Consider the following 17,621-nt stretch of genomic DNA (forward strand, 5'->3'; position numbering starts at 1 on the left):
TTTTGGTTATATTATGTATGATTCCTTAAAAAACACTTTTATTCATTAATATTACTATAATCAATGATAAACTATGCATAAATCTTAATTTTCCACTTTTAATATATGTAATCTTAAAAGTTTCAATAATTAAATTGCAATTCACAGGTTTAAAAAGCAAAATACATATTTATTAAAAGAAAAAGAAAAAAAGAGTGCATGACAGAAAACAGAGTATAACTATTGGGGTACACCTGTCTGAGCATAGACACCGAAGGGCTAAGGAGGAGGACACCTGTGACCTGAAGACTGCCCTTGGATTTAAGGGTAAGTAACCCCTGCCCTCTCCTCTATCTCCACGCCTACATAGCCCCACACCCTTCTCTCTCTCTTCACTCATTATGTTACTTTCATGTCATATACCCTAACAATTCACTCTCCCTACCTCGTGGCCTAACAAAGAACCAATTTTTTCCTTCAAATTTTACTCCTTTCGTCGCCATTGTCACTCATGGGAGATGGGTGCGTGATTCAGGCCACACCCACTTCTAACAAGAAGAATAAGAAGAAGAACAAGAACAGGGGTCGCACCAAGAAGAAGATGACCCACGACCAGCTTCTCGCCTTCAAGTTCGTCAGTGACTGGGTATTTTTGGATCACCCTTCTGCTTCATCATCATCTTCTTCTCCTTCTGCTGCTTCCTGTGTTGTCGATGATTTTGGGGTGCAGAAGCCTGTGGGAAGAGGTGGGGAGAAACTCGTCTTTGAATTGCATTCACACTCCAAATTCAGTGATGGCTTCTTCTCCCCTTCCAAGGTTATTGAGAGAGCTCACATCAATGGCGTAAGTTTCAATCTTCGTCTCACTTTTCAGATCTTTTTTTTTAATCATACAAAGTTGTGTTTTTTATTTATTTTATTTTATACTAACTTGCTTGAGTGTGATTGGGAAGTGTCTTTTGGAACAAACTTCCAAAGCAGTTAGTTACCTTCCTATTGGATTTATTTCAAGGTAGTTATTGTTCATAAGCAGAAATAAGACTAGATATTAGAATGAAGTCAGATGAATGTGAGTTTGTGTTGTGAGTTTGTTAGTGTCCTGACAGATGAGAGTTAGGTTGCTCTCTCTTGTTGTCTTTTGCACAAACTTTTCATTTTGGTATTATCCCCCAAACCAAAGAATCAGAGTCAGAACATGGATTAGTATTTATATATTATCTGAGATTTTCTTGAAATATGGGCATCTTCAACCAATATGCTTTCTAAATATCCCTTTGTTTATTTAATGAGGATACTTGAGAGATGGTATGGCTCATAGAAAGTCAACTGAAATTTAAGGCCAATGCAGTTTGTTTATGGATTGAGTTTTTTCAGTTAATTCAAAATTCCTGTTTGCCCATGATAGTGAAAGAGGATTGCCTAAGGGATCCCCTGGTGTTCATAGGGTTACCCTTTTTAGTGGTAGGCTCTTTTTTAATTAATATTATTTACTCATAACAGGTGAAAGTTCTTGCTCTGACAGATCATGACACTATGGCAGGCATTCCTGAAGCTGTAGAGTCAGCTCGGAAATATGGCATCAAGATTATCCCAGGTGTTGAAATTAGTTCCATATTTTCTCCAAGGTAATTTTTATTTTTAAATATCACATATTCTTGATGCTTGTTAATTGAATTTACACTTATGTTATTTTGTCTCTTCTCTTCCCTCTATAAAGAGATGGAAAGAAGAAAAATTATAAACTTAAATTGTGAAAATCAATTAAAGCTTAATATCTACATCACGTCTAATACATGCAAATCCACTGGCAGGGGAGACTCTGAATTAGAGGAACCAGTTCACATTTTAGCATATTACAGCAGTATTGGACCATCAAGGTTTGAGGAGCTGGACAAGTTTCTATCGAATATAAGGGATGGACGTTTTCTTCGTGCAAAGAACATTGTCTTAAAACTGAACAAGCTCAAATTGCCTCTTAAATGGGAGCATGTTTGCAGGATTGCTGGCAAGGGGGTTGCCCCTGGAAGACTTCATGTGGCCCGGGCCATGGTTGAGGCAGGTTGTGTAGAAAATCTTAGACAAGCCTTTGCTCGGTATCTTTTCGATGGGGGACCCGCTTACTCCAAGTAATATTGCATTGTTTGGTCTTGTAGGTTGTTACTATTTGTGTGGTTAGGGAAAATGGTTAAGGATGTTAACATTGTGTTTCAGGGGAAGTGAGCCTCTGGCGGAGGAAGCAGTAAAAATGATTTGTCATACTGGGGGTGTTGCTGTTCTGGCTCATCCATGGGCATTAAAACATCCAGTTCCCATAGTCAGGAGGTTAAAAGAAGCTGGTCTTCATGGGATGGAGGTCCACAAAAGTGATGGAAAGCTGGCAGGTACATGCATGCTCTGTACAAAACTTTTCTCATTTGCTTGATCATTAAAATGATGTTGTTGCATAGTTTAGGATTATTCAGATATACTCCAAAACAGTTCTTTCCAACCACACCTCCCACTTGCCCTATTCCACTGTTTTCATCATCTGAACTACCTTGTGTAAAGTTAATTCCACTATGGGAGAGAAAAACTCATCACTGTCAACTTTGGTGTTAGCACATTAAATTGTAGTCTAACTGACAAGATTATCCACATCTAATCATAAGACAAACAGTATGAACACTGAAAGCATTCATTTAACAAACTGCATTTCACGAGGTCACAGTTGTGTGATGGGAATCATATGATCAGGTACAAATAGAAACAAAATCCTAGTAAAGTCTTGCATGTTAATTCTTGGTCTTGGTTTGCAGCATATAGTGACTTGGCTGATGCTTATGGGCTTTTAAAGATTGGAGGGTCAGACTATCATGGGAGAGGAGGGCACAATGAATCTGAGCTGGGAAGTGTGAACCTTCCTGTACTAGTGTTGCATGACTTCCTTAAGGTAGCTCGACCTATCTGGTGCAATGCCATCAGGGAGATAATAGAGTGTTATGCTGAGGAACCCTCTGATTCTAACCTAGCAACAATTACAAGGTTTGGGACAACCCGCATTTTAAAGGGAGCTTCACCCTTGAGTTGTGGACAGGACTTGATTGATCATTGTTTACCTCTCTGGTTGTCTAGCCAGGAGATGCAAAATGCTGAGTTTGAAGCTATCAAGTTAAAGCTTTCCAATGGTTCAGTTAATCAGGAAGGAATTCAGGTTCTCTTAGAGACTAAATAGTAGTTGTGTAACTTGTGTATGCCACACTAATCATTCCCATTATTGTTGTTAGTTAATCTTAATATAATTTTGTTAGTCAAGTTCAATTTGTCTATTGATTCTTTTGAAAATTTTCCATGATCATTGAGCAAACATTCCCCATATTATTGCTTGTTTTATCTTCTATCACTGATGTATTTTTCTTTTTCTTAATGCAAATTTGTCAAAAAAAGATTGTATGTACGAAAGTTGAAACAGGAGGCTTCTTATTCTGAATAGTTTGTGTGAGCTTTTAATGAATACGAGAGCAGCAAGTGATCAAAATTTGAATCAGTTCGAAAGAAGACATTTAAAAAAATTACGAATAGCTGGTCCAGTAGTTTATTGGTCGTTGTAGTTTCTAAAAGGGAGCTTGTAGGAGCAGAAGATGATCACAAGATGAAGTGCTAGCCATTGTTGAGCACCAAAAAGAAAAGCAAAACTACTAATTCATGAAAGTGAGGGTGAAAAAAAAATCATATTTTTTTAGTATTTAGGTTACATAAAAGATTGAGATTCTTAGATGAATCTTACATGACACGTGAAGAAATTGTGATTAACTATAATAAATTATAATTATTTTTTCTAACCCACTTTGTTGAAAACGTAAAAAAAACCAATTATCTTTTCGGAAAGATATTTAAAGATAGATTTTTCCTTAACTATAAATAGAGAATGTTCGACTTTAAAGGAATAAATATTTTCTTGCGACATTTTGCTATCGATAAAAAAGAAAATCAACAACTTAAAATATAAACGTTAGCCCATGTTTTATAGTAAAAAAAAGTAAAAAAAATAAAATAAAATATTTAAATGGCATGTCCTTTTAACATTAAGGATTAAAGATTATAACTAGGAATTTTGGTATAAAATTTAAACACATCATGTATCCCTTAGAATTAATAATAGTTGAAGGATACTTATAGATTTGTTGGCATGTTACGTTAGAATATTTTGTGGTCTTCTATGGTTTGGTGTATTTTATTTCTCTAAAATATATTTGAATGCATGCCTTTGTATATTTATTTTTACAAATTCAATTAGTTTATAAGTGATCAAATTTGTATTTTCGAAATCACCTTGTATTTATTTATTTATTGGATTAAACCTAGTAGTAAGAGATCACAATAAACAATAACACCTTCGGATCGATATTATAAATTGAATGATTAATAATCTTCTTAAATGATGGAATATCATAACTATATATGGCAGAGTTTTAGTTTATGATAAAGTTAGACGAAAAGTTAAAGACATTTTCATATAAAAAATTGCAAACTCGTACTATGTTTAGTGATGCTAATGTGAATGGACTCGTATTAACATGATTTAACTTAGATAATTTAAGAATATCTTTATCATTATACAAAGAGGATAAATAAATTTCAAAAAATAAATAAAACTCAATCAACAAAGTGGGAGAATATTAGATTTTTTTTTAATTAAAATGGTTTAGTATATTTTATTTTCTTAGAATAGAATGTATAACCTGAGATATTTATCTAGATGAGCTCGTTAATTAGCAGATGATAAAATTTAGAGTTTAGAAATATCACAAAATGTCTACTTATTTGGTCAAATTCAATTATCAATCTTGTGTTGAAGTTATGGTATGACCTAATATTATATTATGATTAAAGGTTAGTTATCTTTCTATTTAGAGAAGGATAAAATATTTTATTGACTCATGTTCTCTTAGGAACTATAATTTAATTCAGTAATATAAACTATACATTTTGTGAAAATCATTATCAATAAAGTATTAGACTTGTCTGATTTATATAATTATAAAATTATATCTACTTACATTAATATATTAGATGGATGTTGAAATGAAACTTTTGTGTTCTACAATCTCATTTAGTTACATCATAACAGTTGAATTAGTAAGTCAAATAACAGAGTCATGTATTAAATCCTTCAAAAACAGGGACATTTTATTATGTTTACAAGCAAATAAAACATAACTTAAATTTAGAATCAAATAAAAACTATCTCATTGCATTGAATCACAAATCCAAACAACAATCTTACATTATATCATGTCTAAAGATCAGAATCTAGTTGTCCAAATAAAGATTATTGGAAGCATTTCAATATTTTAATTAATGATAATTAAAGTTGCAGTGTGCAATATGAAAGTGAGAAGTTAACTTTATTGGAAAACCCTAAATATATTTGCTGCTATTTACATTTTTTTTTCACTGATTTTTAAATTCTTAAATACTCATTTTTTAAATGACTTAAATAGGATTAGTGGTGAATTTGATTTAGGTATTTGTAAGAAAAAAAAATCATTTTTCACCCCCTCTTAAATTAAAAATTATATCCTACACTAATTAATTATTTGTGTTGAGCTAAAGATAAAGTTATAAGTGGCAACTACTAATATTTATGATAAAATGTGAATATGTGAATTTTTAAATTTCTTTAAAATATATAAAGTAAACGTTATTTGTTAATTTTAAAATAAATATTAAGTAACAAAACTTATGATTTCAAGTTTTAGAGCGGTAAAAATCAAAGAAAATATTTAACAAGACTAAAACTAAATTCCCCTTATTATATAAAGATTAGAAACAGTAATTTCAAATTTTAAATAAACTATAACATAATTGAATTTATTAAAATTCTCTTTATTTTAAAATTATGTTAATTCTGATTCTATTATCTATTTCCTCCACCCTAAAATACTCAATCTATTATTTTCTATTAAATTATTTAGAAATTTACAATAGTTATAAAGCACGGAATAATTTTTAAGTGTTTAGAAGTAAACTATTTTATTAAAAAAAATGATGTTAAATTAAAATCTACGTTTATAGGATTTTTCCGAACTTTTTTTTATTCAAGTAAATATTGTCGTTTTAATCGGTAAACTTTGAGCAAGATTGAAACTTTCTTAATTAATTTAATTTACAATTTATCTTAATTAAAAATGGATAGATGGAAGTTGACTAATTTTAAAGAATGGAGAAACTTAAATTAACCTATAAAATTGAAGTAACAAGCATTCACAATCTAAACTAAATAGACTATAAATATAATTAAGTAAAAATTTATATGAGATAGTTGCTTGGTATAAGAAGCATTTGAAACATTTCTCATTCGTATCAAATAGCATTGCTGCCCTAGAATCATGAACAATAACAAAGTAGTTAGGAAAAGGGAGAAAAGATTAAAATCCTAACTCAACAGTTTCAAATTCTTCAGTTCAATGAAAATATTGGCAAAGATTACAACGTAGTTGTGCTAGCAATACAAGAACCGTATGTTATGCATAATCAACCATTTCATGTACTATGCAGGAAAAATATCTAAAAGATCCCAATAAACTCTCTGCATTCCTCATCTTCATCCTGTAATATTAAAAAGCCATCAAAATAGCAACTGAAATGAAATTGCTACATCTGAATGAAAAATCATGATCCAAAAATACATTTCATGCATCAACTGAATCTACAGCTCTGCTTAACCCTTGGCATCATGTGCATATGCTGCCACATTATAAACTATACTCAATGCACCACCCAACCAAGTACGTCAAAAGAAGACTCAATTAGGAAATTTGAGCACTCATGCAGAATGTGACCAAATCATGTATATTTTCCAATCTCCATCTTCTTTTTGATTGTTCTCTGACCATAATATATTGATGAATCTATGATCCCTGCAACGGTAAATATACCTGCCAGAAAGGTTCAGATTAAATTTTAATCAGTTGGGTAACATGAAAACATAGACGTCCCTAATGTAAAGGACAAGTGGATTATGAATAGCAAAAACATTAAGTGCTACTATTCCTAGTTCAGGCTGGCTACAAATTACACTATTTTCATTTAGAGCTTAATTTTGATACATTGTGTTATTGTAAAGATACTTATGCCGTCTACTAATCAGAAATCATTTTAGATATAACTTTTAAAATGATTGGTCCAAAAGTTCATAACTTTTAATCATATGACAAAAGTTTATTCGAAATTAATTTTTCACTGTTATCTTTCCCAGGCAGGATATGATAGAAAGAACAAGGAATTACCTCCAATAATTGCACAAACATTGGTTAGGAAATGTAAGAATGGAATGTGTTCCTCTTTAAAGTTGACCTGCAACATAAAACATATCAATTTAAGATCCAATGCACATCTTCTTTAACTTGCACTACAATATGCTTCAACAGAACTATGAAGTTGGGTTCAACAATAACTCTGTGCCACCTTAAAATTATCACTAAAGTAGGAGGAGAGGGATCACACAATCCTCAATATATCTGAATTCAGTCAGAGCCACAAAGTGACTCTGAATATCTTGCACTCATTGATAACGCAAAACCAGAATAATATGTTTAATCAGTATCTTAGGTTCAAGAAACTGATACCGTTGGCAAATTATGTACAATGAAAAAATGAAGTTTTGACTTGTGCAAGTGCTCTTATTTCGCAGCATTTTAAAGAACCATTGGACTCGGGCAGTGATAATCGTGTCTACACAAAGACACTGCACGTTATTTTCATCCTGTGAACATATTCCACTGAGATTTTCATCCAGGTCATCCTATCAATGTAACAACTTCGCACCTCTAGAAACAAACCTGAACAATCACTAGCTAAATACAAAATCTTGCATTTTCTTCCTATTTCCCTACACTTACACCCTACGGGTGTTTTCAAGTTGTTCTACATAGTGAGAAGATTTTGATAAAATTATCTTCGGTTTGTGAGGTTTTAGAGATCTAGTTACTCCAAAATTTTTAAGTTTAAGTATTGATTTTGTATTAGATTACAATGGAGATGGATAAGGCTTAACAGTGAAATGTGCCTGCCCAATATCCATTCACTGTATGAGGAAATGTTTAAAAGGTTATCTTACAGGAAAAACTGAGACTAATGCATGCTGGCTGTATGAAACTAAAGAAGAAAAATACAAACTTCAAGTGCAGTCAAGGGAAGAAGAAAAAACATCAACATTATATGCAATTTGCTAGCAAAATTGGGCAATTTTACCTTAATTGGGGATATGTCATAAAAGAAGAAAACTCCAGGAACTGCAACACCCAATTCTGAACTCTTGAAATGCTCAGTCACGGAATACTGTGCAATAACATTTATTATGTTAAGTAGATATTATCCAATGAATCGTGAAATGACAGCATGTTCATAGTATTAACAATACCTGATTTGAATGGATAACACGACCTCTGATGTCTGTGTATATTGTAGGGACCACCTGCAATGAGGACAAAGACACGTGCCCAAACAAGCATCAAGCTAGAGCATAATAGCATGCACAATATTCAAGCAGTTAGAAGAAAGCATAAATGATGCAATAATTTGAAGCAAATATTCAAAACGTTTTTGCTGGTTCTCTCGTAGCTTTGGCAAGACAAATACTAGAATAGACTAAAGTTTGTAAATACAGTATACTAAAAGAAAAAAGAAAACATAAAAAATGCAATATCATCGTTTAAGAAGTGCACCTACAAGAGATAATGATAATAACATAATACAGATCCATAATAGTAATGAGTTCATTATCATTATGAAAACTTGATAGTTGGTAAGTTTCCACAAAAGTATCAGTACAACAAAAAAATGTGACATAATAGTCAAATAAATTAATTGGATTTAACATCATCATTGAGCAATCACTTGATAAACTTAACGTTCAAACAAAATCTTTAATTAGGAATATATTCCCTGATATCACTAACCTTTATGAAATACTGGTACATGCCATGAGTTGGTCCTTGCACCCACTTTACCCTGCAAAGGATTAGAAGGAGAAAAAAAAATTAGAAGACTTTCAAATGGTTAAGGGAAGAAAAATTTTGTCACGATTTTTTTAAAAGGCTATCATTTAATGAGTATAATACATGACAAAATAACTTTGCAATCATGGTAAAATTAAATGCTCAGAGAGTAAAGAAAGGGAAAAATAAATTAACAATTTGCTGCTTCTTCAAAAAAAGTTCATTGCAAGGCTTCATTGTAGCAAAATATGAAAATTGAAGTCTGAATGTATGTGTATTGTAGATATAAAACCAATCTTAAACCTTTACCTAACAGCTTAACTCTTAGGTAGAGTTGGTCCTTAAAATGTATTGCACATGAGTGGGCAATAGTTACTTCAAATTTTATTAGGTACATCATAATTAAGAGTTCTCTCCCCTTCGATTGTATTTTGCATTTTCAATACAAACGTACTCTATTGAAACCAATACAAAAGTCAGAGGTTACAATTTCAAGACAATAAGAATAATAGTTGTAGTGCAGTTATAACTTATAAGCCAATGGATGTTTTACAATCAAAAGCCTGTTACCCTGGTTTCAGCTCTATATGTTGGAGAGAATGGGAAAAACACATTTATTCAATAGCCGAGTGAAAGGTTCATCTCCAAACATTTGCATGCTTCCTTGTTCTCAACAACACAGCTGAACAAGGGTAACAAACAAATGACATCTGGCCTACCTTATACGTGATGTTATGGCTTAGTCATCAAATCTGTTACAATCTGGTTGTTTATTATTTTTTAAGATTTCAAAAGGTCATCTGGGAGAATGAGAAAACATTTACATCTCATTTTAGTGCCTTGCAAATTGCAATGCAAGGAAACAATGCTTCACAGTGAAAACTGAAAACAAACTATAGTGTTTTACAAGTCAAAGTGTTTTAACTAATATAATGGAAACTTGATTAAGTTTTAATAATAGAGAGGAAAGTAATTTACTTTAGAATCTCATTCTATAGCATTAGATTCAAATTTACAAATCTCAGTATGTGAAAACACATGCCCATGTGCCATCCTTGACACCAGAAAATAAAGGCATCTGCTGGAGAAGAAAATTACCCATCAAGAGGATTTACCAATCCAGGGAAATGGTGACCAAAACTTAATTTGTTGATCCGATGGCTTATCTGCATCATATTTTGAAAATCAACCACGAGATTACAAGGAAAGGGAAATCATAAAAAATATATCAAAGTTTTCAAAATACAATACTTAATTCAGGCAACGGATAATAAAAAAATAGTTCAGTCTTACATTATAATGATTATCTTGTAAAGCAAGCAGATCAGCCAGAAATATAGCAGACTGAAGAAAGCTTTTCCCAGTCGCAAAATGAAAATTTCCTGCCACTTTATTGACTTCAAGAGATCCTTGAATATTGCATCCTTCACCTTCTTCATCCTTTACCCTTTGCACATAACCTTCTCTTTGACACTAAAACAAAACCAAGCATCAGAATGCAATATACCGCCTACAAATTCAAACATGAGGACAAAGTACACAAATCCAGTATAATTAACACAAATGTTGGATTTCATTCAGCCACGAACTCTGAAACACGCTAAATAATGAATCAAGGATCTATAGAATAAGACACAGGGAGCCTTCTCATTGCTGTTAGCTTCCTCATTGCATCCGGAAGTTTTCATAAATTATAATAAATGTTCTTCAGCATCAATATACATAAAACATGTAAAGCCTCACAAGTGTGCATTTGAATCCACAGAAAATTCCAGTGTTTATTGTGATAGAAAGACAGTATCAAGCCAACCTGATCAATCAAATCCATATTTGACAGAGCCCAGCCCTTTTTCCTATATGCTTCACGCACTTCTTCACAGGAATTACAACATTGTTCATCTGTCTGCATGAGAATGAGCAAGAGAGAAACCATAGACATAAAAGAAATTATTAAACAATTGGAAAGTATAATTTGCACTGACATGAAAGTGTACAAATACACAGTAAATCATAAGTTTAGACAGCATATTGAACTACTCAAATGAAGCATCAATTATAATTATTAGATATCTCACATCGGCTAGAGATTAAAGCATTTCATAATATGAGTGCAAATCTCACCTTATAAGCCGATTCTATAAGATTGAGTTAGGTTTAAAATCTACTTCTTAATAATAATCAATTTTAACTTCAAAGCCTTGATACCTAATTTCTACCTTCTTTTTTCCTAAAAGCCTTAAATCCTTAATGCAATTTTTAAAAAAATTCTATAGAACATCAAAGCCTTGACAGTCCCCACAATGACACCAAAACATGTTACGATAGTTACAAAATTATAAGAAAACTTGAGCTACTGTAAGTATATTAAATGGTCAAAAGGTACCTCTTCTGCACCAAAACATGAACCACAATACTTCTCATCATGTCCAAGTCTGCCACCATGTTTCTGTAAGGGTCTCTCAATCTGCATTAGGAAAGATGTACAGGAAACAAAAATGAAAATTCATTATACATGAATTCTGACATTTGTCTTCAAAATCCCTTTGTCTTCCACATGACAAACATAAAAATTTAGTAGAAACAAGGGGTATAAAGACATTTACAACAGTTGACTTTACTTTATGCCAATCATCATTGGTAATGAATTGAAGAGGCAACCAAGATCCAAAAAGAAAATTTCATCAAGGCAAACACAACAGGTGATCGAATACAAATATAAACAACTCATTACTGTGTATAATAACACAGATCAAAATCAAATTATAAAACAATTCAAACTAGAGAACCTTATACTTCCTATAACCACTGAGCAGTAAAAATGACATTATTGACTGGGGAGAACAAACATAATGCTGGAAAAGCAACCAACAAGAAAAATGACCATAGAGACTCAGAAAAACAATGCCAAACTCCAGTCCAAGTAATAAGAGTCTTTTTTGAACAATGAATTACCAATTACATTACAACCATCCAGTCTAAAGGTTCTTTTTGCAGGCAGACACTCAAGATCCCACATAAAAGTCTGTAAGAGCTTCATTCCTTGACAAGCACCAATCATGCTATCATCCATATTCCATTCCTGCCTTGAGTAACAAGCTTATATTTATTTTAAAGTACTTTCACATTAAATATCTGAATATAACAAAGATGATAGCTAACATGAAGAATCTAACTGGCCAAAACCTCTATTCTACTAGTCATCCCTATAAATATAAGAAACACAAGCGCAAAGCCTTTCATTTCCAAGCAGCTCAGTGCAATATTAAGTCATAGCTAACATGGTTCTCTAATACTACAAAAGAGTGAAAGTGTTTCAGGCTAGCATTTCTATTCACAATAATTCCTCTTAATTTGTATTAAAATACAACAAAATATTAAATAAGGTAGCCTTATCTCACAGCAGAGCTTTGGATCTGCCAAAATCTAAATTTTCAATAAAATCTTAGAGTTCAATCTTTTATCATCATTTCTCCTAAAGTTATCATCAATCATCCTTTATAAGTTTTAGCTGAACTATCTTCCATTTGATTAACTTTTCCCACATTTCCAAACCACCTTCAGCTAAGTTTAGTCATCTTCTTACTCCAACTTTCTCCCAATTTCCTCCTTTCTTTTATATCCACTCATTTAGCTCAACATTCTGTTCTCGACTATACTTTTCTTTTAAAACCCTAATATTCACTACTATAAAACAACAACAAAGCCTTAACCCATTACGTGAGGTCGGCTAAATAGACCACACCACTCAATTCAGTTAAACTAAAGCTTCAAGAACATTATTTAGCTTAAGATCCCCCAATGATTTCCTCAAATGTCCTTTTTGGTCCCTCAATGGGTGTTACACCAATCTTTCCTTGTATAGAGTCGTTTCATATCCTTTCTTGTATGACCACACATCCATCTTAACATTCTCATTTCTGCTATTCCCACCTTTTTCTCATGCTGTCCTTTTAAAGCCTGGCATTCACTACCATACAGTATAGCTAGACGTGTAGTTGTGGAATAAAACTTGTCTTTCAGTTTTGTAGGTACCTTGCAATCACACCAATAAGCACTACTTTTTTAGTGAACTAAAAATTGGTACATTTAAAGAACTCCTTAGTTTGAAGCTGCATTCATTTGAACATTGCACTAAAGATGTATGTTGCTACCTTTAAAAGTAAATCATAAATAGTGTAAAGGGATGTTAAGAGTAAAATAGATCAAATTCCACCGTAAACACGAAGCAAGCAACCATTATGCAGTAAAAAAGAGCCAAGGTATTTCAGCTAACCTTTGGCGCACCAATTCCATCCTTCCTCTCTTCAATCACATTACCATTAGCATCAATTCTTTTCTTCACTATATTATGTCGCTGCAAATAGAAATAGTGCAGTGTGAATAATAATTAATAACTAACAATGGTATGACCATGAGACTTGGGGAATGATAGATAAAGACGCATAAATATGCAGCTACAATTACAGGAACTGAAAATTATTTGATAAAAAGCTAATTTAAGCAGAACATACTATGTCAAGGTGCTGCTCCCCACTAATATCCATTGCATCTAAACTGAGTATTGAACATCGAACAGCAGGAAAAGTGACATCAAACTGCATTTAAAAGGGAAAAAATAAGTCAAAATTTAGTATTAAAAGGTAAAGTCAATGTTAAAAACACTAATGCTGGAAGACTTAGAGGATGTATGAAGATACAAGGCCAATCAAACAAGAAATATGGTACTTATACAAGTTTTATTGACAGTAAATCACCAAAGTCATTAATTTATTGCAAAATAGTATTATCCAGGAATCATAACATGATTCATAGATTGTACTAGGAATATGAAGATCTGAATAAAACTATAAAAAGTTAAACTGCAAATATAACAACAATAATTACATTGATATGCAAGGTATCTCCTCTTGAAGTATCCACCAAAAGCGTACTCTCTGTAACTGTGTAGAGATATAAATCTGCAATCAAAGGTAACAGATAACATTATTGAAGTTTAATGGGAAAGATAATAGTCACATATGCAGGCAACAAGGTAAATGATTAAGAGAAAAGCCAAACTCGCTCATTTAAAATCACTCAATTTTTTTTCTACGACTGGGTCTATTCCTTTTATCTCTAAATAAAACTACCAAGAGTTAAATATCCATCAAAAAATAATTGCAGAAAATAAGCTTATCTGGATAAAACTTAAAAGTGTGATATTAGCATTAGACCATCACTGATTTGTGCCAATAATTTAGAACATTACTCGTGTCATACATATCAGGGTTATATTATCACAATACTCTGTGACATGAATCAGTGCACCCAAATCAAAGCCAAACAAACCCTCCTTTACGGAAATCCTTAACATGTCATCAATATTATTGAATCAATGGATCTAGGTCCTTATTGCCTTGGAACTCTCAGCTATCAACCATAAATTTATTATAAACATGGAAATTGCTTGGAAGAGAAAGAGGATGAAAAAAAAAATACCTTTCCTAATTCCTAAGTTCCCTCACCACTCAATGAAAATACAATTCAAATTCAGCTCAATGCAAAAAAATTGTCAAGCACAGGACACAAATAAACACAATTTTCTCAACACCACAAAATCAAATCCCCACTTTAAAATTTCCCACCTTTCCCAACCAGCCAACAAAAAAAAATCAAAATTCCAACAATCAACAAAAATTTAAAGGAAAAGAAATATAAAAACAGGAGATGCAAGCCATACTTAGCTCGGAAAAGAAGAGGAAGAGCATGACGGCGGCGGAAACAACGGTGACGACGCCGCCGGCGAGCGTCCGGCTGTAAAAATCTTCATTGACTTTCGGGTAAGCGTCCAAATTGCGGAGCTTGTTGAAGACTTTATCCATGGATAGTCACCGAAACCTCGCAAGTACCCACCTTTCCGAGAATATTATACAACGAACGGCGCTCCGTCAGCGACGGTGGCCGGAGAATGGCGTGTGGGGAAGGAATGGGTTGTTGAGGAATGAAGAAAGACCGAAGGCAACACGGGATCATATGACCTCTTATTCAAGGTCAATTTAGTCAAACATGCCGTCTAAAACCCCTTTTATTTTTCAAAAACATTTTCTAATGATTGGTAAAAATTGAACATTTTAAATTTGGAAATGAATTCTCAAAACTATATTTAACCGATTAGGGCTATCTAAAGTGGATAAAAAAAAAACTTTTTGAATTTACGTTTAACAACCACAGATACCGTATTAACTGAATTTTCTTGTTTCTTAAAATATGTTTGCTTCATTGGTGAAAACACAAATCTTTGAAGATTAGTTGTTAATGGGTACAAATTTCACCAAACTTTTTACTTGTATATACACACAATTACTGAGATCAAATTTTAAACTATGGGCTCATATTTAATTTATTTTTCGTTTTAATAATATAAATGATGGATAATTTTAATAGATATCTACTATTAATAAATATAAATATTTTTAATATTTATTTTGCAATGAAAGGATAAAGGATACTCATATGGTAGAAACGTGAGTCAATGTTAGAAATTTTTAAACTTACTTTAGGTAGAAAGATAATTTTTAAACTTGTTTAAAGATACCTTCTAAAAGTGTGAAGGTTTTCTAAATTTGGTGTAATTGTTAAAGCGTAGACGTGAATTCATATGATTAAGCGTAAATTTAAATATGAGAATTTTGATAAAAACAATTAATATTCAAATTATAAAAAATAGTATCATATTTTAGTGTATAGTTACTTGATTTATATAATATATTTTATATATCTATAAAACTGAATAATTAGACGTAAATGAAGTTTACAGATAAAATAGACCAACGAAAAGAGTTTGGACAGAATTCAAAAGAAGTGTTAAACTCAAGTATAAAAAGAATAAATGAAGTGTAGAGAAAAATTGTATACAAGTATGACCAAATGAAGTCCTATACAAATATGAGAAAACTGCACAAAGTTCAAAGGAATGTTAGACACAAGTTTACCAAGACTAGAAGCATGAAGCAATAAATACATATACTCAAAGATTAAACACATGTCTAAAGTAGTGTTAGAAGCAAATGTGAAGATATTCAATAGTAAATAGAGTTTATACATGAAAATTACAAGATAAATATGTAAATGTGTGAGAATGTCTACCTTTAAAAGAAGTTGAATCACATTTCTTAAAAACGATTGACAAAAACACACTAAAGCTTTGAGATTTCATGCTTAATATGGTGATATTAGAAGAAAAAAAAGATGAAGAGTAAAAGTTATCCTTTACCGTGCATGATGAGTGTAATAGTAAAATTTGTTAGTGTAAAGTCAAACATATTTGAAAAAAACAATAACAAATGACAAAAAGAAACACAACATTCGTGATTCTTTTAATATATTTAAAATAGAATTGGAACCGCATAAAAGAACCTAATGAAATATATGTCATCTATGTGAGACTTGTATATAAGAATATTCTAAAAACTTCTAAGTGTTTGTGGTAAAAGTTCATTTGTTATATGACTTTAGAGTGAAAACTTTTTTCATAAATCCTTCACTTTTGTGAAGTTAGGCTCTAGTCAATGAATGATTATTTCATATATCTTTTCTTCCATAGATTTTCTTGTAAACACCAAAATAACTTTTGTTGTATTTATAAGTGTGTCATTGTGTTACTCATTCAAGAATGACATAGTGTATCGTGCTTTATCTCAAGAAAGGATACAAGGATAGTCAGGAGTGTATTTATATAATTGTTTGTAAGTAAAAAATGACAATGGATAATACTTATAATCATATTTGATTAGTGAAACCCTTTGCAATTGATAAACGAGAACCAAACATAACATAGATAGAGGTGAACCAGTATAAATCAAAATGTTCATTGTTATATACTATTACATGTATACAAATAATTGTTGGTAGCCTTTTAGATGACATAGATATTTGTTGCACTTAACTTGCTATGCTTCAAAGTACCTTTCATAATGAACATTGTTTTCTTATACTAATAGTGTCAACCTTAACATACAACTACACAAAGTTGGTTTGCTGAGCTTTGTTGGGATGCACAAGTCAACATGTTGATGACTTCTTAAGATAATTGGACGTATTCAAACTCAATTTGAGTTTCCAGTTAGATGACATTTTAATTAATGTTGTTTAGAAGTCACATGATGCAAGATGATCTAATAACTTGTAAAAGGTTGAGCTTCCTTTCACTTGATGGTCTTATAATTCTTTGAAGACAAATTATCATTATTTAAATTGATGAGAGATCAAATGCTTAAATTAAATAATTTAATGATCATATCATCTTGGTCTAACATTTTGAAAATCCTTTATTGAAATTAGTGTAATGTGTACACATACACCAATTTCCATTTTATTTATTGGCCATGACTACATTGACAAGTCATGTGGTATAGGTGACTTATGTGATAAAGTTGGCTTTCAAAAGTTTTCTTATCTTTTGTTAAACTATTATCTTCTTTCTTCATCTTTAGCCATAAGTTTGACTTTAGGTAAAGTTGTTAACCTGTGACATATGAAGTCAAAACTTATTTTTAGGATCACTACAAAAAAAAATTGATTTACCTACAAACCAAATTTGTATGTAACAGTAGAAATTCGTAGGTAAATCAACATTACCCATGAAAAGAAATTCATACATAATGTTGGCGTAGGTAATTTACCTAC

At 31.8% G+C, this 17,621-nt stretch overlaps 2 protein-coding genes across 6 annotated transcripts; one reads left to right on the plus strand and one right to left on the minus strand.

Annotated features, from left to right (window-relative positions):
- Positions 1–203: 203 nt before the first annotated feature.
- LOC137811835 (Polymerase/histidinol phosphatase-like protein) lies at positions 204–3,270 on the plus strand. 5 transcript variants are annotated; one of them, XM_068613691.2, is made up of 5 exons: positions 204–823; positions 1,480–1,604; positions 1,791–2,105; positions 2,191–2,360; positions 2,775–3,270. In XM_068613691.2, exons 1-5 carry the CDS (start codon positions 491–493, stop codon positions 3,188–3,190), a joined length of 1,359 nt encoding a protein of 452 aa, XP_068469792.1. In that variant the 5' UTR covers positions 204–490; the 3' UTR covers positions 3,191–3,270. The 5 variants fall into 5 exon arrangements, with proteins under 5 accessions (XP_068469792.1, XP_090154866.1, XP_090154865.1 ...); XM_090298740.1 differs by having other exon boundaries at positions 247–823; positions 1,796–2,105; XM_090298739.1 differs by having other exon boundaries at positions 250–823; positions 1,502–1,604.
- Positions 3,271–6,386: 3,116 nt separating this feature from the next.
- On the minus strand, positions 6,387–15,128 carry LOC137811836 (uncharacterized). Its single transcript, XM_068613692.1, has 13 exons — positions 14,677–15,128; positions 13,842–13,915; positions 13,469–13,552; positions 13,231–13,311; positions 11,341–11,421; positions 10,768–10,860; positions 10,251–10,430; positions 10,056–10,123; positions 8,919–8,970; positions 8,381–8,434; positions 8,212–8,298; positions 7,248–7,314; positions 6,387–6,896 (listed from the first exon to the last, which is right to left on the minus strand). The coding sequence occupies exons 1-13, from the start codon at positions 14,816–14,818 to the stop codon at positions 6,805–6,807; spliced, it is 1,155 nt and encodes a 384-aa protein (XP_068469793.1). The 5' UTR covers positions 14,819–15,128; the 3' UTR covers positions 6,387–6,804.
- Between the last annotated feature and the right edge of the window lie 2,493 nt (positions 15,129–17,621).

Source organism: Phaseolus vulgaris, chromosome 2 (assembly GCF_051622355.1).
Source record: "Phaseolus vulgaris cultivar YP4 chromosome 2, ASM5162235v1, whole genome shotgun sequence".
Taxonomy (NCBI): Eukaryota; Viridiplantae; Streptophyta; class Magnoliopsida; order Fabales; family Fabaceae; genus Phaseolus; species Phaseolus vulgaris.

What these genes read in the sequence shown, in the direction of transcription:
- LOC137811835 (XM_068613691.2), top strand. Translation starts at nt 491, where the DNA reads ATGGGAGATGGGTGCGTGATTCAGGCCACACCCACTTCTAACAAGAAG. An exon ending in AGAGAGCTCACATCAATGGC is followed by an intron (nt 824 to 1,479) that starts GTAAGTTTCAAT and finishes TACTCATAACAG; the next exon opens with GTGAAAGTTCTTGCTCTGAC. An exon ending in GGGGGACCCGCTTACTCCAA is followed by an intron (nt 2,106 to 2,190) that starts GTAATATTGCAT and finishes ATTGTGTTTCAG; the next exon opens with GGGAAGTGAGCCTCTGGCGG.
- LOC137811836 (XM_068613692.1), bottom strand. Translation starts at nt 14,818, where the DNA reads ATGGATAAAGTCTTCAACAAGCTCCGCAATTTGGACGCTTACCCGAAA. An exon ending in GGGAGCAGCACCTTGACATA is followed by an intron (nt 13,312 to 13,468) that starts GTATGTTCTGCT and finishes TTCTATTTGCAG; the next exon opens with CGACATAATATAGTGAAGAA. An exon ending in TGTACCAGTATTTCATAAAG is followed by an intron (nt 8,435 to 8,918) that starts GTTAGTGATATC and finishes TCCTCATTGCAG; the next exon opens with GTGGTCCCTACAATATACAC.